Genomic DNA, 25,286 nt, shown 5'->3' with positions numbered 1-25,286 from the left:
ACGTTTGGGTCGGCGCCAAACAGAATCCCTCTTACAGTCGATGAGCACGCCGAGTTGCCGACATGCATCGTAAATGAGCTTTTCGCCCGGGACGAAAAGAAACATAACTAATGCATGCCTATTTTCTCCAGCCTCCGACTGGGGAGGTCTGATTTTAATATTGATGCAACAACTGTAGACATATAAAACCCAACTGTCAATCAAAGGGAAAATTGGATCATTTGGAAGCTGGTTTTCGCTGGCCTCTAAGTTTAGTTCTGGGTCTGCCGCTTCAATAGTCACACACAAATCAATTATTGATTGCATCAAGTCGTGGATGAAAAATAGCATAGCAACACGAGAAAAAGATGAACAAGTAATTATTATTCATTATATACGTGTCGTTATGTATTGCTTATAATTATATTTGATCATATTGGCAGACAGACAAACAGATCAATTGATTTTGAAAGGGCTTCCTTTACTGAATCAGTTTTAAGTTGTAATAATATGATTGGCCACTAGATGGCAGACATGATGACGTGCTCCTGGTAGTAAACTGTAAAGTAAAAATGTCCCGTTTTTTTTTGTTTGTTTTTTTGATATGGAGGTTTTATATATCTACATTAAGTGTGAAAACATTTTGACTCTGTTTCAAAGGCAACAAAATTATTTTCATAATCAACCAAACTGCCACTTGAATAGCTCTCCCAAGTTGAGACGGCGCCTCTTTGCTCTTACTTGTAACTGCACCGATCGATCTCGAAGTCCTTGCACAATGGGGTGAAATCTTTCAATGCCTCTCCATTCCCCAGCTGTGGTGATGGCTTCAAGGACCTTCTCCAAACTAATGAAAACATCAGAAACAGGAGTGGTGAATGGTCATGGTGAATGTAAAATGTGTCAATCGTTATTTTGTAATTTTAACACACGTAGATGCTTCAATTGGGCAGTGAATCAATAACGAAACAATATAAAGTTGTACTAAATCATTTTGTGTTTTTTTTTCCAACTTTAATAAATTACACCAATATTGAAACTGTTTAAAAGCATTTGTTTTAAAATTACGATAACAAAACAAAGCATTGTAATTCTTGTTTGAACCAAAACAAAATGACATCAGAACATACATGTTATCTTCGCCCACAATGCAGATGGCCGACAGCAGCTTCATCACATCGGTCATCATGGCCGACTGGCTGGGATCTATTGCTCTTGCGAGTAACACAAGACTTCTTTCCTCCCCAAGTATTCGATCCAAGCCATACTGCAATAAACAAGCACATCGTTTCATTTGCACGGTGAAACGAATCAAGCATATGACTTAGCAGAGGAAAAAAACCAAACAAACACGACATTGCCTCGGCAGCGACGGGGGAAAAATCTTATCGTAGATGGACAACAGATGGAAGTTCCAATTCAGCTAAATTTAGTGCAAGGACCTCGTCATGCCATTGATATTGATTAATGGCGCATTAGGCTGTCGCAAAATCATTTCATCTCAATTGGGAAAAAATGGGTCATTATAAATAATAAATAAAATAAATAGAGAAAAATGATCAAAATATATAATAATAATAAAAAATGGGAAAATAAAATAAATAGAAAAAATAAAATTAAACAACATCAAGTGTCATTCTGCATATAAGCAGAGTTTGCAAAAAGAATGCCTCGACATGAGCGCGTGTGTCGGTCGAGGACACAATAAAACAGTGTCTCAGCTCTTCACACTTGACTTTTCTGGCTTGTTAACTCTGCTCCCTAATTTGTGCCTCCACATCACGTTGCTCCCCAACAACTCTGCAAATGATCAATTTCAGCATCCCATCATGACAGATGCTTTTCATTCTGATTCCAAACATGTACACGTGGCGACCACATCTACATCTCACTTTCAGTAAAGGAAAACAAAGATAGAATGTTTAATTGGTTTACTAAAATAACAAGCCGACGCATCGCTGCTCTTCTTTGCTGTCACGCATATAGCGAGGGGGGAGGGGAAACTTTGACAAAATAATTGGAATGCTGCTGGGTCACAAATTAAATGCAGCCTAATTGACATTGTTTTGAAATGATTGCACACAGGCAGAGTCTAATTTCGCAAATGTAAACATCTTTGCCGCAACTTTTCGCGATTGCTGCATATGAAGTGTTATGTCAGGTGCAGGCACGTTATTAACATTGCAAATTTGTACTGTACAGCATTCTCAGTCGAGAAAAAGTGTTAGTGTACTTTACCTTGTTGTTCATGAAGGCTTTTAGACATTGGATAACCTTATGTTGGTTCTTTTTGCCAATCCTCTCCTGCCTAGGGACAGAAAATAAACAAAATCAATGCATATTGTGTACAATTCACCCTACACAGGGTCACAGAGAAGCTGCAGCCTGTATCTGAGTTTGGAACAAAGAAGGACTCAACACCTATTCATTTCCAGAGAGCAATGCAAAGAATGTGTGAGCAAAGACTTGCAACTTGTTTTGCTGACATTAAAAAAGGTGAGTCATCTTTGAATTTAAAACTTACTGTTTGTTGGCCAGCAATCGCTCCAAAATGTCAAGTAACAGTCCAAGGCCCTCATGACCAAAACTCTGCACCCAACTGGAAAAAGAATAAACATTAAAACAGAGATGATAGAAACTTCATCAAATCAGGTAGTATGCTATGAATTTCATTTAAATATACTTTTTAATAAAATTTTGCCCGAGTCGTTTGCACATATGTAGCTTTTTATTTATTTATTTTGTATTTATGTATTCATTCATTTATTCATTCATTATAAAATAGAGTGTTATCTGAGTCACCTTTAATTTTCAAATGGAGACTTGTTGGTGAGCTTTTCTAAAAAGGTATTTTTAAAAAGGTATAGGAACTTGTGACATTTCACTGGAATCAAAATAAGAGGAACATTCTCATTCAAACGACGGGAGCAATAAAAAGTGAAGGAAAAAGTCGATTTATCTTTACTGCAGTGTACCTGACGGGATTGCTCGTCAGTGAGACGCGCAGTGAGTCAAGGCAAGCAAAAAGACGTTCTTCCATCACCCCAGACTTTAGCTCTCCCAGGAATTCTTGAGGAGAGATCTGATAGCTGCTTTTCAAACTACCCTGCAGGAAGGAAAAAAAGAAAATATTTTACATGCAAATCAGGAAAGAGAAGAAAAAAAATCTTGTAATACAACAATTCTCAGCTACACCACCATAGCAGTTTTACACATGCTGTTCTCAAGGCCATGAGGTTCCTTTAGTATTACCATCTCTAAAGCTGAGAAGCAAACAGTGCACCTTTAAGTATGTCAAAGCGGGTCTTGTTACATATGACCAGCAAAACATGAGGATGAATGTCTAGTGAAATATCAAACAAACCGTTTTTGAAGCAGTACAAACATACTGGATGACCATTTCTCGCTTTGTATTCAAGTCTTTGTCTCTCAAGGGAGTCTTCTTGTCTTCATTCAAGTTCATGTCCTCCTACAATCAAATGGACAAAAGTTAGAAACACAATAAGTTTTTTTTTGTAATACCCTTGGCAACGGGATGTCCCGATATTACTTGCATACCATCATCTTTTCAAACAGTGCCAATATTTCCTTTTCTGAAGTGATCTTTGACGAAAGTTCCTCAAACTGGGAGTTAGAAGATGAAAATACAGACCAATCGGGGGCATTGTATTTAGAATGCGGTATGGGTGGCCGGTCCTTTTTGCTACCGGGGATCCGAATGCTTGCAAACCTGTCCAGCTAGAAGGAAAGAGAAAAGGGAATAGGGGGTCAAAATAAAATAAAAAGGCAGAGCCTGTTGAAAATGACTATTAATTTAGATAGAAAGTAACAATTATCAGAGTCAACAGTGCATTCTGCATTCGAAAAATATCCCATTTGTATTTTGAGAGAAAATCATAAATGGGGTTAGAAAGCGTGAAAGGAAGCTTGATAATTATTTTCAATTGAGGGAAAATATTTTGCTTTGTTAATGAATGTGATGTCTGATAATAAAAAAAAATTCAGAGTTTCAAATTAGAATATGGTTTTAGTCGTGTTAGTTGATAGTCTGCAGGCAAGAAAATGGAAGGACTGTTTTTTTTTTTTTTTATATCTTACCATGTCATCAGTGAGATTTCTAAATTGTAGGTGCTATGAATAGAGGACAGACAAAAACAATATGCATTTTCATAAAGTATCACTGCCCTGCATGTAATCAAGACTTCTAATATTTGTGTCTTGAACAGCTGGATGTTTTTCATGCTTTTTTTTTATTCCAAGAAATGATTATATTTTTGTTGACAACACTGTCCTGGTACTGTTGGTGCAAAACTAATCCATTCAACTTGTGTAGAATAGTTATGTGATGAGATAAAACCTTAAAAGGCCTACAATCTCTCCCATGGTGAAGCCAAGATATGGAGTCATCATCATTTTGCAGTATCATTTTTCTCTATAATGACGCTAATAAACAGCAATGCAAATCAATATCATATTAAGCAGTGGTGTCAATAGGAGCTTTTTAAGAGTTTTGATATGTTTTCTGAGAAATTCAGCATAGGACTCCATATTGGGAAAATGTTCCTTTATAATGTGATGCAAAACTTACAAACTTGGGTTTGCGATCTCCTTCGTCGCTGCATGGCGTACTGAGGTGTGAAGAGGAAGCCTTCTTCTTGTGCGATTTACCATCTCGTCCCGACGCGGCTTCAAACCGCTGACCGTAAGTGTCCATGTTGTTGACTTATGCGCATCTACTCGACGTCACGGCCTCGACCTGTGTGGAGTTGCAACATATTCTTGTCAAACGTTGCAAGTCGGCTTGACAGACCCAAACAGAGGTTGCAGTTTTGCATAAAGTCAAAGACATTTTTATTATTCCGATGCGGTGGCGTCTTGCACAGCAATTGTCTGCATAGCTGTCAATGACAGGTTTGCGTCAACCTCATTTACTGGTAGCTTTACACAACGCTAATCCAATTTGGGCACCGTCAGTGTCACGTCAACATGTTAGTTTTGCACTAACCTGGGAAAGACGTTGGACATGTAGTCTCTCTCTGCAGATGGGATTTATGTCTACTGATTACGTCCAAGTACGAAAACAGTTGTAAGACAACTCACTACAGTACTTGCCTTTTCGACAGACCCGCGCAAAGAGGTGTAAAAATTCTCTTGTTTGAGTCGACCAATCGCGTCCACTGAAAAGTGGAGGCGGACCCATCAGGGCACTAACTCCTCCTTTTTTCAGTTGAACGTGCAATTGATTGGTTATCAGTGCTGCCTATCAAGTAAATTAACAATTTTAAAAGCCTGTTTTTTGGGGGGGATTAGATATTTTTCCATCCATTCATTATCCGAACATTTATTAGCAGAAATCGAATTGTTTAGTAATTTCTTTGACACGGCGTCTCCTTCTTGCTCATTTTACATGTGCATGTAATGCCATCTAGTGGTTAAGATGATTCTGGACAAGCACACCTGATGGTGTTACAGGGTAATGTAACACTAGTGTAACGGCCGTTACATTATTTTTAACTGAGAAACACCCTGTCGAAAATGTTTTCTTTTTTCTTCACAAAGTGGTGTACCTTATGCAAGATCCTGACTTTCTATGTGAGCGATCGAGACATATCAATCACCAAATCTTTTAATAGGTCATTTTGTGAAATTAACAATCGCAGTGAGAAAAACTAAAAAACACTCCACTTTGATAAATGTCTTGCAGCATGTCACATTGAATCAAATTGGGGTTTATGAATTGCATAATGTATATGTCATATAGAAATATTCAGAAAATTAAAAATAGAGGCAGCCCTGTGTTCTCCACTCCTTTGAAAGACAACGCAAAACTGGGAACTGTTTTGAACTCTTTGGCACGCCGTCCTGTCTCATAATAGTGACGTAGATGACGTTTAAGCTATTCGACGTAGCGGGTATTATTATTATTAACCTACGGATATATGTAGCAGAGTATCGCGCAATTTGATTTGTTTTGTATGTCTTTGACTATATTACCACGTCGTCATATTTACGTCTACTTGGGCGACAATGTCCACTTTGGTGGAGTCCCTAGCCAACGAGGGCTGGTAAGTCGCATTGTAGCTAATATTGCTTCACAAATTGAGAACTAAAACGTGTTCGATTGTTTTGAACTTCGTGCTGGAGGAGAACGACAAAGGTCTTCACATCCACAAAAAGCACAATGTTAAGCATGTGTGAATATTGGCTTTTGGCTTCAAAGCCAAAGCAGGATCACAACGTTTTAGCCAGCGATAACTATATAGCACGTAATTACAAGTAGGCTAACCACTTGAAGTGTGTGTTGGCGGGGTTTCGTCCTTACGTCAAGTCCAACAATGATAATAACTTTGCTACGACTCCTGCTGCTGCAGCGTTTATTAACAATAACAGTAACAACAAAGTTAACATCAACACTAATAATAACAGTAGTAACGACCTGTTTACGGCGTATACAGTTTCAGTTTTGTTCAAATTCCCCTTTATTGTACAGTTGATTATTTTAAGTACAGATCAGTTAAACTGTCTATCATGTTGTATTTTATTATTTAATCTTTATGTTAAGTTCTTTGTTACAGCTGCAGCGGTTGTGAAATGTGCGATGTAAATAAAGTTATGTTGAATTGCATTAGGAAAACCAGTTCAGGGTGTCACCCACAGGCAATTTAGAGTCTCCCAAACTATCTTCCATGCATGTTTGTGAAATGTAGGAAGAACCTGGAGTACCCACAAGGACATTTTTCAAGGCTACACTTTCATTTTCCTCAATGTATGACATTTTACTACACGGTGCATGTGTTATATCAAGTGATGAACTTATTATTTTCACAGGTACCTCAGTGATGAAGGCATTGCTGAACTGAAAGGCTCTGCTGAGAACATTACACACAAAGATGTCATTAGCATTGCACTTGATGTGAGTTCAACATTACAAATATTTCCTTCTACAAACTACAGAGGTCCTGCACGAGTATTTTTGCACTTGACTTCAAGCCAAGTTACATGTTGTTAAATTGAATTTGGAACGTCTTTCTAACAACGGTGGTCATGTATGGTTAAATTGAATTTGGAACGTCTTTCTAACAACGGTGGTCATGTCAACATACTGAGGCTATAGAACAAATGTATTGGTTGTCATGGTAACAACAAATATGCTGAATTAGCCTTAATGATGTCTGCAGCAAGCAGTTATTATCCTTGTAGTACGTTTTCTAGTGGAAGGAAATCATTTGTTGATGGTGTCTCTCAGTTAAGCAATATTCCTTTTGCAGACTGATCTCAGATTGATTGGAAGGAAATTTTTGCCACCAGACATCAATAGTGGAAGGGTTGAAAAGGTGAGTTGTACCGTTGAGCTGGCTTGCATTTCTTCGAAATGTCACTAGATGGCTCTAAAGCACTTTCAAACATGAGAAGGGTCCACGTTTGTTCATACTCGGGCTGTCAAGCAAGTGCAAATGTTAAAATTGCTCTTGTGGATCCACACATAATTTTATGTGTAACGTACACCACCCACGCATACACATGTCATGCAGCTCATGCAATTTGTATGAATGACTCTGCATAATACAAGTTACAGTTTTTTTTCCTCCCACCTTTCTTTCCTCACCCAATTCGGTATACATGGATAGCTTGTTTTCCATTCAACAAGGACATAGAAATGAAAAATGGACTCAGTTGTGATTATATTCCAAAGCTCTCCAAATACAGCATGATAAATGAAGTCAAGAATGACATATATGTATAGGAGAAGAAAAAAAATCTTTCTTTGCTGCTTCTGTTAATTTTCTGCACTTCTTTTTTCGCCGATGTCTATCTTTCTATATGGCCAGCTGGAGGGTCCGTGCGTTCTCCAGCTGCAGAAGTTGAGAAATATCTCCGCACCAAAAGACATCGAGTCCCAGGGAGGGCTACGAATGCTGCGCCTGCAAATGACAGATGGCCATAACACCTGTGCTGGAGTGGAGTTTAAACAACTTAGCAAAATCAGGTGCTTGAGTCACCCCGTCTCACATTTTTAAAAATAATTTCAACTCTGCTCTATTAACTACATATTGTCGTTTGAGTGACATGACTATTTTTCCATCTGCACTCTACACGTCAATTTGCTCACTTGTACAGTATATGCATGTACAAATGTGAAATTCTCTCCACCGTTCACCACCTTGTCAACACTTGTCACTTGCCAGACACGTGATTCAGTTTTCCCTTTATCTGCAATTTCCATGTGGCAGCTGCTGATGTAACATTTCCCAGCCTGAATTATTTCTCTAGCCAAGCAATGGTGTCCTTGGTGACTGCTACCATGGTGACCAGACAGCCTGTACAGGTGGAGGGGCTTGAGTGGAGGCCTTGACTTTTTTATGGGTAGCGAGACCACAATAGAATGAATCCCATACATGGACGACATTGCTGGGACCCCTCTGTTGATAAATAAAAGTCATACAGTGGTCACATGAATAAGTTGAGTTTGACAAAATTAATTTATGGGAAAAGAAATGAACAATGAAACCATGATCGGTGTTTTCTGTTTGTTTTCCAAATGAGTGAGGCAGAGGCATTATCAGGTCTGATGTGAACAGGGGCTTGTCATTTACCACAAAGAAGTGGAAGCATCTGGATCTTATTTTTGAGTCGTCTTACCCTAGCCTGCATAGCTAATCCATTGACCGTGCCCCATGGCACGGAGAAACACATAAGGGAAAGGCAAAAGTAGCTGGTAAATCTACAGGAAACACATTGTTTGGCAGAAAAATACATTTGTTTTTCCAGGCCATGTTTTATGAAACAGAGATGATCTCAGAGCATCCTGGAAACTTTTCCAACTGTCGAGTGCTTTCTCACAAATTGATATTATCGTCTGGATAACAAAAAAAGAAAATGTCTTTTTTTTTTTTGTGCGTGTCAAGTCAAACCTTTCAGAAACATGACAACAACCCCTTTGTGCCTTTGATATAGAATAGTGATCATGTTAAGACTTGGATTTTGTAATAACTGGGTCGTCAGTGACAGGCACAGATCACTTTGTTCGTTGCCATAGTTGACAGTGTTCATCATAAATCCTGCCTCTTTTTGCTAAGATTGGCATCTGGTGAAAAAATAGCTGATAGCTGATGTTTAGTGTGAATGACTCGCGCCAGATCTAGAATGATCTAGATTTGTATACAAATAAATTTAGTTATTGCTAAAAAAAAAAAAAAAATGCTAGGATCAGTCATGATTAAACCGAAGTGTTTCTTGAGCTTCTCAGCAAACTGCTTTTGTGCGCTAATGTCTCATTTTGTTTTCTTTTCAGCCTTAATACTCCCCCTGGAACAAAATTTAAGCTCCTGGGCACAGTCTTGATTAGAAATGGGTTTTTGCTCCTTGATGACTCGAACATTTCTACTCTTGGTGGAAATGTTGAACACATGGTGGAAAAATGGGAACTGCAACGTGTAAGGGTTGATTTTTTTTTTTTTTCTGTTTGGTGATATAAAGGGTAGTTTTGAAACACATTTTAATATTTTTATGACTTCATCTGTAGAGTCTGGCCAAACACAGCAGAAACAACATCGGAGCAGAAGGTGGGCCGCCTCCTTTTTTGGCATTTGGCCAGGTAAGGTCAACCCTTAAGATATTTATGACGTGAAACAATTTCCAGACTAACAAAATCTATTGCTTTCTGCAGAAGAATGCAAAAAAGGATGAAATGGACAGTGAAGAGCTTGACAAGAGAAAAACCCTTCAGAGCGTAGTCAAGACTGCTGACGAGAATGACGAGTTTGTAAAGCAACGTACGGCAGCTATTGCCGAGGTGGCCAAAGGCAAAGAGGTAGCTCAAACCCAACTCGCATGCTGACTTGCATTTTCTGGCTTGTAGACTTAAGCTTGAAATTCATCTTAGCATAATTGCTTTTTATTTATTTGCTTCACACAAGGTTGGTTCCTCATGTTCTTTTATGTTTCCTTGTTAGGGTCCCCGTGTGTTTGGGGGAGGAGGAAATGCAGGAAACAATTTATCCACCACGACTTCACGGAGCCGTGACAAGTATAGGCGGGAAGACAGGGTTGAGAGACATGACAACAGACAAGATGGAAACTATCGGGAGCTGGTGAGAGGACTTGATTTTAGGCAGACGTTTAGGCCTCTTTAAAGAAATAAGGAAATAAATAACTGCAGTACTGAGACAGCCCGATATCTACGGATTCTTTGTTCAGGCAGCTTTACATTATTTAGTAAAAACGTTTTAGATATTGATAGTTTGAGCAATGTTAACCGGTTTGTAATCTTATACTGAGGAAAATATTTATTTTTACTCGTTTTGGATGACTACCCACCCGGATGAACATCCCGCAGCTCCTTCCAACCATATTGCCATTGCGTTTCTTTCCATGTGCGCAGGTGGACGAGCGTGCACTAAGAGACATCATCGATATGGGCTTTAACAAGGAAGCAGCCAGACAGGCCTTAATGGATAGCAACAACAATCTTGAGGTGGCTCTCAACAGTCTTCTCACCGGATCCTCTAGTAGCAGGCCCAACTCTGCGGGCGCAGACAAGCCTCAGCCTCGAGGTTTGTAATTGACAGATGTGGGATTTCATTCGTTTGTCAGTGGGAGCAAAGGTGGATAATATCTACCTAAATGGGCGTATATACTATAGTTGACTAGTTAGCTAGAACAAGTCCTTAAAATCATTTTCGGAGATTATCACGAAAACTTTGAATTGCTCACTTGTCTGTAACGCATTGTTATTCAGGCAGAGGAAGGGGGAGAGGCCGGTTCAGAAATGGTGAGGAGGAGGAGGCTGGAGGAAGGCCCTCTGGACCAAGTACTCTATTTGACTTCCTAGAATCCAAGATGGGCGTTTTCTCCATTGATGGTGGGTAGAACCGAGTGATTTACCGCCTGGTCTTGAATCTCTGCATAGCACATGGATTGGCGTCTTTTTGTGTGTTTCCAGAGTCAAAGAGCCAGCCCCCCCAGAGACTTGAGAACAACAATTGGCACGGCTCAGACTTTAACTCCAAAGAAGCCCCTCACACAAAGTTCTCCTCACATAACGACTATCGGCAAAAAAAGAACGACAGACCGCCCCGCTTTCACAGGGACGCAGACTTTCCAAAACCAGGCCAGGAGCCCGTCTCGAACTGTATAACCTCACAAACTTCATCCCCCCAGCAGCAGTGGAAAGGTCACGATAGGTCGTCACGGGGAACACCAGACAGACAACCGAATGACAGGAAAGAGACCGACGACGAGCATATTGCCTCGTCTTTGACTCATTCCAAGGAAACTCAACATCAGATGGAATCAGTCGGATCGTTTCCGCAGCGGTCAAGAAATAATGACGCCGGGTTCCCGGCTGGCCCATTTCCCCGGAGAGGGCCAAAGGACTACGCGCCCTCATCCAAACTGGCAAATCCTTCAGCAAATGATGCAATCCCTCACCCCAACCCAAACCACTTGAGGAAGAAGGGGAAAGCTGACCGAGCTGACTATGGCGCACGTCAAAAGGATAGTGTGCCACCAAAGGGGGGAAGCTTGCAGGATTCACAATTCCTGACCAGAACGCCATCGAATTACCAAAATGGAGACGTGCTACCTATAAGGACTGGGCCAATCAAGCCAACCAATACACCCGGTCCTACTTACAGGGATCAGCCTCCGAGGCGGAACCCACATAATAACCCCGGGCCGAGAAGAAAGTCTGGGCCAGGTAAAGATCAAGGTCCTCGAGGAGGGATGAAAAGTTGGAATGTCGATTGGACGTGGAAACCCGGAGATCAGTGCCTTGCTCTGTACTGGGAAGACAGTAAGGTATGAATTTGCTCCATTCAGTTGAAGCTCCCAAATGCTATAGACTTTAATTGACACTTTTCTTTGTCCTGACATGTGGGGAAAAAAAGTTCTACCACGCCAGAATCGATGCTGTGCATCCATCAGGGTCGACAGCTGTGGTGGTGTTTAGTGATTATGGAAACTGCGAAGAGGTCCTCCTCCATAACCTCAAGCCTGTCACCGCCGGCATCTTGGTAAGGTGAAAAATGACACATTCACAATAACATTTCAAACAGTCTCCCAGACAACAGTTAATATCGCATTGCTCGGCAAAAAATACCATGATGCGGAAGCTACTACGCATTGTCATGAAAAATCAATGAAATCACATTTCAGCTAACAACTCTCAACTGTTAACTGCCCAACGTCAGGAGGAAGATGACGGCTACTACGACAGTTCCCTAGAATTTCGCCGCGGCGGAGATGGACAACCAAGGCGCACGAGACCAACACAACAGTATTACCAACCACCCCGGGCGCGGGATTGATGGCAACATTTTTGCCTGGCAGGTGAATTTTCATGCAATTGCAGGGTCTTCCCCTCAGTGGTATTATTTTCTTCTCTTCTGTAAATGTCACTGTTTAGAAAATGAGTCAACTATGAACTGAATTAAGGAATTCATTTTCAAAATTTATTTAAAACATCTCATTTATCCACTCGAACATTTTTCTAACCTTGTATTGTTTCTAATATACGTCAAACAGCCCATCTGACAGGCTGTTAAATAAAATAAAAAAATATTGCTGGAATGATGTAACGACTGTAACAGATGGATGTCTTCCTCTGAACTCTCCTTATTCGATGCAGTTGGAATGTAGAAATTAGCTTTGTTAAATGTTTCCTCCCTCAACCGAGTGTGTTTCTCAATCAAGTTTGGGCTCTCTTCGTGAATCCCGAGTGACTCCTAAACTGACCGTTCACAGACACGGCAGGCTTTTCAAAGGGCTTATAATGCAAAAACACTGAGCACTCGATTTTGTTAAGCGCATGGATGTCTTGAAATAAAACCTAATCTACCGAGCACATGTGTTGCATTCTGGATTTGAACAAATGAAAATGACGTAAAAGAAAGCTCAAAGGGTTTTGGGTCTGTTTGTCCCCAGCGCTCATCTGTAGCGACTTTAGAAAGCAGCGCCGCGTTTATTGGTCTTGTTCTTTGAAGCAAATCTCACCGTGTAAAACAATCGCTTCCCCTGTAATTGAGCCGCTTGCACTGCACAGATATCATTTTGCACATGACAAAAGGTTTCCTTTCTTCAAGCGTCGCACAAATGCCGCTTACACTGTGTGAGGGACAAGTTGTACACACCAGGAAATATTCTGCGCCCGGGTTCCAATTACAGCCGCACCTGCAGCAGGAGACCCGTGCACAATGCGCGAAGGGTTCAGTCGAGGTTACGGCGCTATACTGTGTCACCGGTCCAACAGATTTGCTTTATTTTCCTACTGAGGCGCCAAATAGATGCAGATGAATAATGAATGTGTGGTGATATGGAAAGTTATCCAACAGGAACTGAAATTGAAGCTCTTCACTGCATTGTGACTGATTATGTCACACTGTCCAGATATTCATCAAGTACAGATTTTCAATCAGACCAATAATATATTAATATATTTCATTTTGAATGATTCAGTAACGTTTGTACATTTGCATCCTCACCAGCTCTGCAACTTGATAAGCTTCACAGCTAGCAAAGGAATGCTTTGCGCCCCACAAGAGGAGACCACAAAAACATATTTTTTCTCTGCCGGCTTCTCATGTCACTTTTCATCGTCAATGACCATTATCTTTGGTTTTACCTGACCCCACCACGGTCCCTTTTGTGGCAGTGATATCTGAACCTTGTGATCTGCGTAAATGTGTCCTTTCTTGTAACATTTCTACATTTCTACTATAGAGAGAGTTGACTTTTTTTCCAGATTCAAAATTTAACCTTGGTCCCATTTCAGTATTAGAGGACGAAAACCCTAAAATGTTCTTTCTAAGAATGAACTGACATTTGTCCAAACACAGCATTCTGATAAATGTAGAATTCATCACATTTTCTAAGACATCAGTGTGAAATAAATTCATGCAAACTTTTCACTCCCCAACTCCGCATTTTGGCTACTATCAGCGTGGCATTACATGTAAACAAATCACTTCATCTGAATGCGCAGTTGGCATCTCTTGGCAAATGCAATATGAATTGCAAAACGTCTCTCGCACAGTGCAAGTCTTAACAAAAGCAACGTTGGCCAAAACAAACCTGGGACACGCTCGCTTACGTCGTTTGAATTTGCTTCGACACGCACGGCCAGCAAGTTCAAATGAACGGAATCATATCTACCCATTTTGGAACCCCTGTGTCAGCAGTTCCAGCAGCTGCAATGAGTCAGTCCATCTTTGGTCAACACAAACTTTAAAGTTTTTACTGGACTTATTTGGAATTATGAAAAAATAGTTCTCATAAACAGAAGCCAATTAAAAATACATGTAATTGCTGCTGAGCACATATTGAGATTCGATTTATTTGATCCCTTTGGTGCACAATCACTTTTGACGCAATGTATTTGTTTATATTGATTGTCAAGTGAATAAACGTATAACATGATTTATTCGCATTGTTGAGGAGCAGCGGCGTAACAGCCCAAACGAGAGCAAAAAACATTACCTTTTAATGCCCCCATAATGACCGTTAAACTGACTGATGCAACAATAACATATACGGACAAAGTTTGCCAGGGTTTAAAGCATCCGTGTTTCCACAGCAGAGAGGTTCAACACATAATGAGCAAGGTACTGGCTGTCTGTCAAGTGCTAATGGATGTTCTCGGTGCGCATCCGACCGTGGCCTACACGGGTCAGTCCGCCAACATTTGTTGCCGTGTATCTCTAATGCTCAAACAGCGCCTTTGTTTGGAAAGGTGAGTTGATGAATCAGAAGCTGGATATTGAAGTCACTTTCACGAGTGTTTTCAAATGAAACAAATAAAAAAAATAAAAAAAATCTCTTGAGGCCATCTGTGAAAAATATAGCATTTCCTGTTATGTTTTTGAAGTGGCAAACTAAATGAAACCAGATTTTCTGTGTCTTTAGAAGTGTTACTTCCTACAACAGTTTCTTTTTTTCAGTATTCAGTTTTATTAATCTGTTGGAGTTTCGGATTTATCGATTATTTTTTTCATGCCACCATAATCCATTCGGTGCTTTGATCTTTTCCGACTCCCAGTATCAGCTCATATCTCCATCAAAGGCCTGAAATGGTTCTGTTTATTTTCAGTGACTGGTCACATTTATTCTCCTTTGAGGTTGGAAAGTCTTCAAACATTGTAAATAATTTAAAACATACATAGCGCATAACGATTCTCGTGTGGATCCCAAATCAGCACCAGAGGTTTGGTGCTCCCCCGACCCACTGACCTCATGGATGAACTTAAAAAGGCACAGCAGAGATCCAAATCTAGCCTGTGCTACTTGTATGTTGATGAGCTTCTGCAATGCCAAAGACTGATTTTAAACAAAATGAATATCAGTTCTTAGAGAAAAGCAAAGATAGCCCCTGCACATCAAATTAGGGTTCAGTGTGTCACATAATCGCCTTTGTCTGATGAAGCACAGAAGGATTAACCTTTGAACAGTAGTGTCTTTCAGCAAGCAGGGAAAAAAAATAAATCCACCATAAACAGAGAGGATGGGTGTCATGGCAATTCTCTACAACTAAGTGATTTTTATAATGAGGTAGCATATGGTGAAGAGTAAAAGGTTCTCTAAAAGCTAAGACAACTGAAAATGAAAGGAAAATTGTATTTGTGTGGCTGTGAATAGTATCAACGCACAGTCTGGCCGCCGTAAAGTAATTAATTTTGGTTTTGTGGTAACGCTGCGGTTGACGAGACAACTGTTTACACTAGTAATTAGAAAATGAAGCTTCAAATTTGCTTCATGAATCAGTTGATGAATTTTATTTTCTAATATCATAAAACATTTGTGTTTTGCATATGTTTTAGAAGTGATTGGATGTGACGTGTTTGGCAACAATAGACACAACAGATGTCTCGATGTGTACATACTGTACGATGCTCAAACAATCGCAGCAAGACGTCATGGCTAGTAAACAAATCCTTTTGTTTGACATTTTTAATTAGGGGAGTGATTCAATGAACTCGCCTACTGCCATGTGCCAGATGAGCAATGTCCATCAGCAGAACCTGACACCACCCAAGCCACATTTCAATCTGCGATTGAGAAGGTGTGTATGAGGCCAATCGGGTTGGACGTGTCAAACATGTTCTTAACTTGGATTTAGAATGACTTTTGAGGTTGAGTGAGCTGAGATTTGAATGTATTTGTTCCAGAGCCGCTTGCCTCTACACTAATGGTGTTAAACTCAAGGCCCGGGGGGCCTGATACGGCCAGACACATAATTTTATATGGCCCACAAAGACATATTTTGCATCAACTTTGTGTCATTACTAAAATTACAAATTGTCTTCACTTTTTAAAATCAGATATTGATAGCAAATTGTATTACCATTCATCTTTCTAAACTATGTGCACAGTATTTACTAATCTTTCATTTCAAAACTAGTTATTCATCCAAAACTAACTTTTCAGTTTTTTAGGGTATCATTCTCTATTTTTCTCAGATTTAGACCCAAACATGGCTCAGCATAATTTTAAAACATTTTATTAAATTAAACATTGGCTAGTTGCCAATCAGGATGTGTCGAGGTTGTTTGACAAAAATGTTTCCAAGTTATTCCTGAATATCTGCTCTACGTTTTCCTTGCCAAATGTGGTGTGTGGACTTAGTTCCTCTTGGCAGAGAGAAAAGATTCCTGAAGTGCATGAGTGACTCATATTAACAAGAAGTGCTCATCTCACATATTAAAGTTGGCATGATTCAACAATTGAGCCACACTGTCAGCCCTTAAATGGCATCCTCCTTATGATTACCCCCCCCCCCCCCCCCCATCAGTCATATGGAAAAGGGCATTAATGACTTATTGGCCCCAGTGCCTCTTTCCTAAACTTCCTTGTCAGTTTGGCTCTTGTTAACATTTTTTGAAGCATGTAGCCAATACGTTTTTGGAATTCAAATACTCATCCAAAACAAAAGCAAAAAAATATTAAAATATAAAGGGGTTGTTTTCTAATTGTTACGTGTGTGAATGAAGCAACACAAGATCTTTGAGTGTCTTTAAGGTAGAAATGAGTTGCCTTTTCATCCACAATAAATTGCAGGATAAAATTAAAACCCTTTTGTATGCACTGTGCAACTAAATACATTTTAAAAGAACCACTTTGACTTGTATTGTCCAAACTTGCACTTTAAAAAGAGTTTGGAGTGCTCTTTTTGACAATAATGAAATAAATTAATAAAATAATTAATAAATAGTATTTATAAAACAAAACAAATCAAACCATACATGACGATTTCTCGTGACTCATTGGAACTGGAGAAAACGAGAGAATGAATTCTCCCCCCCACACACACAATTCAAAGCCAAAATAAATCTGTTAGGCATCTGTGTGTGTTGCTGGGATGTAACTCGTTAAACTTCAAATATAAAGATGAGAAGTTCAGGAAATGATTATTCATTGTGGGATCTTGTAAGCTGTTTTGAATATTGTGTGCCACCATCACAATGTTCATCATTTTCTCATAAAGCCTTTTCATGCACTTGTGTTTTTTTTTTGCATATTTGAGATCAAAACTTTACTGGAACAGGTGTAACCAAACCTGGGCCTTTTTCATTTATTTGTTGGATTTCAGGGCAGCCAAATTACAATCAAGCCAATCTCAAAATGGGCTCACGCTTGGCGAGATAATATAGTCCGATAATTACTGTCTGTCCGCACCATTAAGAATTTAATGTAATTTCAGATGGGCAGATGGACAGATAGATGGGACAGGGGGAGGGAGGGGTGGGGGTGTCGTAGGGATATTTATTCAACTGTTTGTATAATGAATGAACTGGAAACCTTTAACAGGGACCAGCTGTACAAGTTGTATGTGCTTGCAAATTGTGTTTTGTTGCGTTTTTCCAAACTAGAAATACTAAGGTCATGAACGGAAGAGAATATTTTTCCGAAAGGTCATGAATAACTTTTTATTCTGACCGTGGAACATATTCGGCCTGTCCTGAAGAGGCATCCTTGGTTTTCTTTTTCGATTCTTCTCTTATCTTTTCTTTGTTTGAATTCAATGTGTTCGTGGGAGGTGAAAAAACAAAAACAAAATCTTGCACAATAACGCCTTAGCTGTGATGAAACATCACTGCACATTATTATTTATTTCTGAAAAAAACAAACAAACAAAAAATAAATTGTATTTATTATTTTTTTTTTTTTAGTATTTCTGTGTCAAATGAATATCGTAGCTCAGCCTATTTTGGAAGCGTACAGGGTGACCAGAGGTGATTACGACGGATTACACTGAGCTGTTCCCGATGTGCTCCGTGCCGCCATGACATGCGCCGGTGCTGCTGCAATGCTGTTTCCAACTCGTGACGTTGCCCCGCACTGGTTTGTTTGCATTTTTTCTGTTGTCATTCCAGCCAAACCCGAGCAAGATTAAAAAAGACGTGTAGTACCCAGGAGTTCCTCACTTGGGAGGGTGCGAGTCCCCGATGAGTTTATTTTAGCCACTTTGCGTTCATGTTGTAAAAACACAGAGATAAACAGTCAAAGCAAGAAAACATAAGTTTGTTTTCCTTCTGTGCATGACTGCAACGCCCAAGTCGTCACCTTTGCAGGTGACGACAGCAGAACCGGATTTGACATTATGCATTTTCACAAATATGATTCCAAACACGAATGTATACTAAAATATAAGTATTTTAATATTTACTTTTCTACATTTCACAGACACATTGAAAATTGCACATTTGAAAACGGTAATTTGTATGATATAACAAAACAGACAAACTTAATGCATTGGATGCAACATATGGCGCCATATGTCATTACAAAAAAGCATCTTGCCAACTGGGGCACCTGAACAGAACTGCCAAAAACAGGTTTAACTGTCAGGTTGAACAAAACCTTAAGAGAGCGGCGGAAATGTTTACAAACAAGTTTTTAGGTCAGTCCTCGCTATGAAATGAATGGATCAAATTCCTTATGCATTTTGATATTGGGTAGAATCTCCCTTAGTCTTATATTTGAATGCAGGAATACAAAAGGTAACCGTTCCTCTTGGTCTGTCCAAAAAACATCCCAAAACAGGACATTTAAAAAATATGTTTCACGTTCATACAAAAAATTGTGATAGCTATGACAATAATGTGGATGGTCTCCAAGAATGTGCCTTATAAAGATAAAATATGTTCCTTCAAAGTTGAAAACAAGAGTGCAAAATGTACATAATTACATCATTTTCTTTTTCCACTTCTTAATTTGATATTAATCATATTGCAAGCAATCACTTTGCACAATCTAAAAGATTGAGAAACTGCATCAAAATGTATTATTGTAATTTGCGTCATCAAACTCAGATGGCTCGAATATTACAAACAAGATCTAGTGCAACTGTACACACCTGAAAACTCTACTACTATAAATATAGAATACATTAAATTCAAACCCCAGAAAAATAAGATCTTTGTATCATTTATGTGGCTATGTTAGGTCTCATTGTGTTAAAGTGGCCTGAGAGGGTCTGTAAAGAACGTTTTGCCAGTCGTGACAAATGTTTAACTCATTCACTGCCAGCCGAGTAAAAATGGATCATTGACGTCAATCGCCGTCAATGGCAGCGAGTGAGTTAAAAATGCTCACATGTACAGATTAAAAAGAGCTTCTCACAGTGCGTCTTGTAAACATTGGTGTAAACGCGTGTCATCAAATGTTCGAGACATGCCTCAACTTCCCATTCTTGACCTGCATCGAGTCCGTCTTCATTTTAAGAGGCAACTCAACTTCCGATTTTGTCTTTTGTTTCTGAAATCTTTTACAGCATATGCAAGCCGTCAATGTAACGAGGGAGAAGAACAGCCCAGCGCATGTCACCGAAAGGGCAACGAGGGCGGCTTTACACGGAAACGTGTCTTTCCTCTCAGGCCCCTCTTGGAATTGACCGATCTGCCAAGGTTTGTCCTCTATTTCAATATCAGCTTCTCTGCTCAGCAAACTCTGGATGTAGCTTTCGTTGCTGACGGTTTCATTCACAAATAAGTTAACCATGACGGTGGAGTAAAGTGGCTCGGGCTGACCGTGATCGCTGACTTTTACCAGAAGGCTATGGAGGCCCCGATTGCTGAGTTCTCTCTCTAAAGTGATATTTCCCGTTTCCGGGTCGATGGAAAACGAGCCGGGCTCGGCTCCCTTTCTTTTAATGATACTATATGCGATCACAGCATTCATTCCCGTATCGTTATCCACGGCGTACACTTCCGTGATGGACGTTCCCGGCAGAGTGTTGGGCAGAACCAACATGTAGGACTGATTAGATTGAGGGAAAAGGACAATGGGTGGGTTGTCATTGACGTCCAACAGCAGCACGGTCACCATGGTTACGGAGGAGAGCGCTGGCTGCCCGCCATCGACGGCTTCGATCCACAGCTGGTATGTACCTTGTTGCTCACGGTCGAGTGAGATCTTGGCCCTTAGCGTGCCTCGGCCGGTGTCTATCAAAAAGATGTCGCTCCCGTTGAGGATGGAAAGGGCCACCCAGCCGTTTTCCCCGACGTCAGCGTCCATCACCGAAAGCACCCCGATCTCGCCGTAACCCGGGAAGTTCTCAGGCACGAAAAAAGTGAAATCCTTATTGATGAAACGTGGACTGTTGTCATTGCGGTCTTGCACGGTCACCACCACGGTGGCGATGGATTCCCTCCTCGGGATTCCCCGGTCCACCGCTCTCACGATAAAGCGGTATGTATCCTTCTCTTCACGGTCCAGTGACGTGGTCACGCTCAGGATACCCGTCACCTGATCTAAAACAAAAATGCCAGGGGCGTCGCCTCCCAGGAGAAAGGTGACCTCCCCCCGGGCTTCGCTGTCCTGGTCTGTGGCATGTAGCTGGGTGAGATAAGTGTTGGGTGCATTGTTCTCATCGACCGATATTTCCACAAGAGACTGCTGAAAGACAGGCGCGTTGTCATTCTCGTCCAAAATCTCAACCTTGAGGAAGGTCTTGATGACCAGCCCTTGACTATTTTCAGCCACTACCATGAGCTCATACTCCCGCGTCGTCTCATAGTCCAGGGGCTCCGTGGTTTCGAGAAGGTATTCGTCTTTGGCTAGTTGATACGGTCCGATCCGAAAAGGACCTGAACCCTCCAAATAGCAGTCCACACTTTGACCCACTTGTAGATTTTTGACGGTAAAAAAAGCAATCGGAGAATAAACCGGCTCCGATTCCTTAATCGTCAGCACTCCGTCTTTTTCCTGTGAGATGTATCGCGGTATGACTTCAGGCGGGCCCGTTTGAACTTTGACCAAATAAACGGCAACAGTGGCAACAGCGGGAATGCAACCAGGTCCGTTGGCCAGAACCGTGAGTTTGTAAAATGTGGCTGTAACCGTGTCTATTTTTCCCGCAAGTTTGATCAGCCCTGTAGTTCTGTCCAAGTGGAACAAGCTTCTGGTCTCTCTTGGCACACGCTCGCTATAAGCATAGCTGATCTGAGCATTTGCACCGAGGTCGGGGTCAAAAGCATGCGGACGAGCCAAATGTGTTCCTTTGGTGGAATTGCCGTGCAGGGTCACATTGAGGTGTGATTGGATGAACTGGGGACAGTTATCATTCACGTCCAAGACGAGAATTTTCAAAGTGGCCGCACCAAGTAGAGGAGGGGTCCCCCCATCTTCCGCGATGATGTCCGTGACGTATTCGGCTCGCGTCTCACGGTCCAGCGAATCGGTCACGATGACAAAGGGTGTCAGCTCCCCTCCTTCGTTTTCTTCCACATCCAACGTGAAGACACCAAAGTCATTCACGAGCCAGTAGGTCTGCACTCCGTGAAGACCTAAGTCGGGGTCAACCGCGGACTGCTCCACCGCATAGCGAGCGTTAACCGCCGTGTTTTCCGGGATGGATATAACGAGCTCGTCCACAGGGAACTTTGGTCTGTTGTCGTTGACGTCCTCAATGATGACTTTCACTTTGATGAGCTGAAAATATTGCTGAGGAAGCACAAACACATCGAGGGAGAAGAAACATCCATGTTTGTTTGGGTTATGAGGGCAAAGTGCCTCCCTATCAATCTCTGTCGCTGATGTAAAAAACTCTCCGGTCAGATTATTAAGTGTCACATACTGTTCGCTGAGCCTCCTTTGAGCCACGCTGAATAAATAGGGGGGGTCAACTGTAAAATCCAAATGTAAGTCCACACCGATGGCTCCAACAAAGGTCCCCTTGGGTAAACCCTCCTTTATTCTATAGATGAGTTCTTTTGCTTGACTGAACGTTGCAAAGCTGGAAGGAGGGCCGGTGTAAAGCAAAAGGATGAAAAATCCCTGCAACACAAAACGAGCATTTGAGAATATAGAACGCATTTTGCAGCTAAACGCAACTATATCATTTAGTTCTGTATACTTGTCAATTTCTACTCTCAAGTTAACACTTACCCATATTCCCCCTCTTTTGCCAAGTCCAGGGAGCTTTCTGTTGACCATATTTAAGGTATGTCCTATTCCAGCTGTTTGCACTTATAGCAGGAGGCGTAGCCTTTGAAACAAGCAAGGCATTTTGAGCCATGCAAGGTCTATGCTTTGTCCAAAGCCGACTTGCTGTCTGACTTGAAGCACCCGTTCATCCCAGCGCAGGCTCGGGACACTCCCACCGTATGCAAATCAGTCCCATATGCCATCCAATGAGCCCTTACGGCCACTGAGATGTCTGTACTTTGCGGGTTAACTTTTTCTCATGGTTTTAACACGCATCATCACACGCCTGGCCTTCCTGTACTCATTTATCAGCATAAACCGTGGCATCTGCGGTTACTATATGAATTGTAACAGGTGAGTCCGACTCAGCAAAAAAAAAAAAAAAAAAAACATTTTGGGGGATTATATGAGAATCAAAGTACAAAGGTAAGGCAAAATAAATGATGAGGAAAGATTCACAGCCAGCTTTCATACAGGCATTTTGTTCATGAAATGAACGGCAAACAAATGATCAGAAGGCAGATCTTGGCATCATAAGTAGTGATATGGTCTGATTCTGGATTGAGCCTTTAAATAATTCAACCCCCTAATCCCCATGTGTTCTAAATGCCAGGCCAGCTGTTTGCTGGGATTGGAAACATACTGCTCACAGAAAATAATGATTGAAGTCCATTGGAAATACACACACACGCCCGAGCACGCTATCGTGATGTAGATAATCAATAAATCCCCTTTCCTTCCAACATTTTAATCAAAGAGCTAAAGCCCGAAACATTCTCGCAAACAGTGGCTGTGACTACAGTGTGGTAACGTGACTGCAGAGTTAGTCTGAGATGCAAATGTCTTGTAAATGTTAGACCTTAGCATGTTCCACCCAAAAATCAAATATTTGTTTTTCTGTAAAAAAAATGTTTTTTTTTTTTTAAATCAACAAGCAATGCTAATTCCATATTAGTTCAGTTTAATCAGAACTGCAGGAATTAATTGTAAATATTGCATGACAATATTTGATTAATTCTAGCATCTGTATTCTGATAAATGACAATTGTCTTTTTAAAGTAATGATAAAATAAACAGCATTTAATGGCAATAATAGAATGTTAAAACATCTTTGCTCAGTTGCTACAATGTGTGCGAGTTCGCCCGTCATAAAAGTAGCCACACAAATTCATGCATAGAGTGAAAACAGACAATTCAAACAATCGTCACTCCATATGTGTTCAGCAGATGCAAAAAAATGTCCCTGCTCAGCAAAACAACACACAAGCTTTACATTTACTGTTGGGATTAAATTCATATGCATTTTTACTCGCACATAATTAAACAGTATACTATGTGGAAATATTTGGTGACTTCTCGGTTACAAAAGGAAGTTTCAATCCGGCCAAGGGTTTTATGATTTATTTACGTCATTTGATTCTGTGTGAGATGAGGCTGGGTAATCTCTTCCCAGATTTCCGAACAGATGTCTTATCAACGATGGTCTCCTCTTTTAATCAAAGTGCAGCTAAGCGAGCTTGATAGCTGTGACACAACTTAGTGGCTGGTCAGATGGATATGAGCACTCACATATTAGCTCCACTTGTAGCAGTATCAAAACATTTTGGCAAACATTCTTGAAGATAATAATAATTGGGGGAATGCAGTTATTTAGGGTAATTACATGGGTCATTCTTTGCACCTTGACTTTTTTAGTGTTTATGGGAATGAGTATTTAATTTTTTTCCCACATTATATCAAATGACAGGTTGAACTTTCTGAGCTTGGTTCTTGGTCACCCAAGAGTATCTCGAGGGCTTCAGAATGGATGGCCCGATTGACGTCTTTGCATTTATGCTGTCATCTGCTGGTTGGAATTATAAACTACACATTGATAATGCTGCAGGAAAACCTTACAATGAAATAAACCGATTGCTTTTCTGGCGCACTGTCAGCTTAGTGTGATGGATTTTTAAATAGATGGAAAACCTGCTTATTTTCATAAATCTACTGACAAATGCATCCCATATGTGTGTCTGTCTTCTAAATCATCCAGCGTGCCTTTTTCTTCTCTTGGCTCTTTTCAAATGCTGAACATGTTTTGGTAATAGTGCCAAGTTAATCTTTAAAGGAGAACACAACACGGCAATCAATTGAGGTGATGTCGCGTTTGATTGACAGACAGTATTGTGAGGCGGGTTGAGACTAAAATATCCGAGTGGTTAGAGTGTGAGTGACTTTATATGTGACTGAAGGCGCACGCTGGGTCTGTCTGTCCCCGCTTGCCGAAAGTTGCCTCAGTGCAATGCATCGCTCACACAGCAGTCGCCAAGAAGATTACCTGCCAGGTCGACCAGTAATGAAGTTTCTATTGACTGAGCCCACCACAGGTTCTACTTGTTTCCGTCTGCTGACTGTTTCAAAGTTTTAATTTAAAGTTTTTGAGTGCATTACTTTAGTTTTTTTTTTAAAGAGTGCTTCCTGCAGGGTGTCAATTAAGGATAGAAAACAAATGTAAGCAACTTAAGAAAGTCCAATTTAGCTTCACATCTGGGTCAATAGAAAATCGGATTGGATTTTTTTTTGCTGAGGCTTTCTCTGTTTTTCACGTTTTTTTTTTGGTCATTGGGGAGGTTATAATGTGAAGAGAATTTATTCTTATGGTTAAACAAATCCTAGCAGAAGAGCGCAAAGCTCATTTGGCTCATTAAATTTGGCAGATGGGAAAAAATGGCAAAGCAGCTCAGAATTGAGAGGTTTAATTATATTCCAGAACATTTTCCTTAAATTGCTTCACGCCATATTGAAAGAAGATAATTTCACTGTTGGTCTTGCATTTATTATTCAATTTAATATGTCAGAGCCCTGCTAGATTTCAAAGACTTTACTCAATGTGCTCAAATACTTAT

The 25,286-nt window shown here is 40.5% G+C and overlaps 3 protein-coding genes across 9 annotated transcripts in view; 1 reads left to right on the top strand and 2 right to left on the bottom strand.

Annotated features, from left to right (window-relative positions):
• Positions 1–5,119, bottom strand: part of LOC147059657 (protein diaphanous homolog 3-like) — a 49,966-nt gene extending 44,847 nt beyond the window's left edge. For 3 of the 4 annotated variants that reach the window (XM_085907905.1, XM_085907903.1, XM_085907904.1), the window contains exons 1-9: positions 4,985–5,119; positions 4,568–4,735; positions 3,538–3,717; positions 3,344–3,448; positions 2,955–3,085; positions 2,504–2,578; positions 2,218–2,287; positions 1,110–1,246; positions 721–826 (exon numbers count right to left, since the gene is read on the bottom strand). In XM_085907905.1, coding sequence (XP_085764031.1) covers positions 721–826; positions 1,110–1,246; positions 2,218–2,287; positions 2,504–2,578; positions 2,955–3,085; positions 3,344–3,448; positions 3,538–3,717; positions 4,568–4,693 — 930 coding nt within the window. In that variant the 5' untranslated portion in view covers positions 4,694–4,735; positions 4,985–5,119. Of the gene's footprint in view, positions 1–720; positions 827–1,109; positions 1,247–2,217; positions 2,288–2,503; positions 2,579–2,954; positions 3,086–3,343; positions 3,449–3,537; positions 3,718–4,077; positions 4,111–4,567; positions 4,736–4,984 lie in introns of all 4 variants that reach the window. The other variant, XM_085907907.1, reaches the window with a different exon arrangement.
• A 723-nt stretch (positions 5,120–5,842) lies between these two features.
• Positions 5,843–12,840, top strand: tdrd3 (tudor domain containing 3). Of its 4 annotated transcripts, none has more exons than XM_085908438.1 (13): positions 5,843–6,044; positions 6,808–6,892; positions 7,248–7,313; positions 7,809–7,966; positions 9,272–9,413; positions 9,503–9,574; positions 9,647–9,790; positions 9,933–10,070; positions 10,361–10,532; positions 10,718–10,840; positions 10,922–11,778; positions 11,868–11,993; positions 12,171–12,840. In XM_085908438.1, the coding sequence occupies exons 1-13, from the start codon at positions 6,007–6,009 to the stop codon at positions 12,285–12,287; spliced, it is 2,238 nt and encodes a 745-aa protein (XP_085764564.1). In that variant the 5' UTR covers positions 5,843–6,006; the 3' UTR covers positions 12,288–12,840. The 4 variants fall into 4 exon arrangements, with proteins under 4 accessions (XP_085764564.1, XP_085764566.1, XP_085764565.1 ...); XM_085908440.1 differs by having other exon boundaries at positions 12,136–12,840; XM_085908439.1 differs by having other exon boundaries at positions 11,868–11,998.
• Positions 12,841–18,661: 5,821 nt separating this feature from the next.
• pcdh20 (protocadherin 20) lies at positions 18,662–22,505 on the bottom strand. Its single transcript, XM_085908028.1, has 2 exons — positions 22,360–22,505; positions 18,662–22,248 (listed from the first exon to the last, which is right to left on the bottom strand). Exons 1-2 carry the CDS (start codon positions 22,405–22,407, stop codon positions 19,630–19,632), a joined length of 2,667 nt encoding a protein of 888 aa, XP_085764154.1. The 5' UTR covers positions 22,408–22,505; the 3' UTR covers positions 18,662–19,629.
• Between the last annotated feature and the right edge of the window lie 2,781 nt (positions 22,506–25,286).

The sequence above is a fragment of the Syngnathus leptorhynchus genome, chromosome 3 (genome assembly GCF_054491065.1).
Source record: "Syngnathus leptorhynchus isolate UIUO chromosome 3, UIUO_Slep, whole genome shotgun sequence".
Classification (NCBI taxonomy): Eukaryota; Metazoa; Chordata; class Actinopteri; order Syngnathiformes; family Syngnathidae; genus Syngnathus; species Syngnathus leptorhynchus.
Note: the sequence above shows the minus strand (reverse complement) of the source record. Positions and strands in the feature narration are given on the sequence as shown.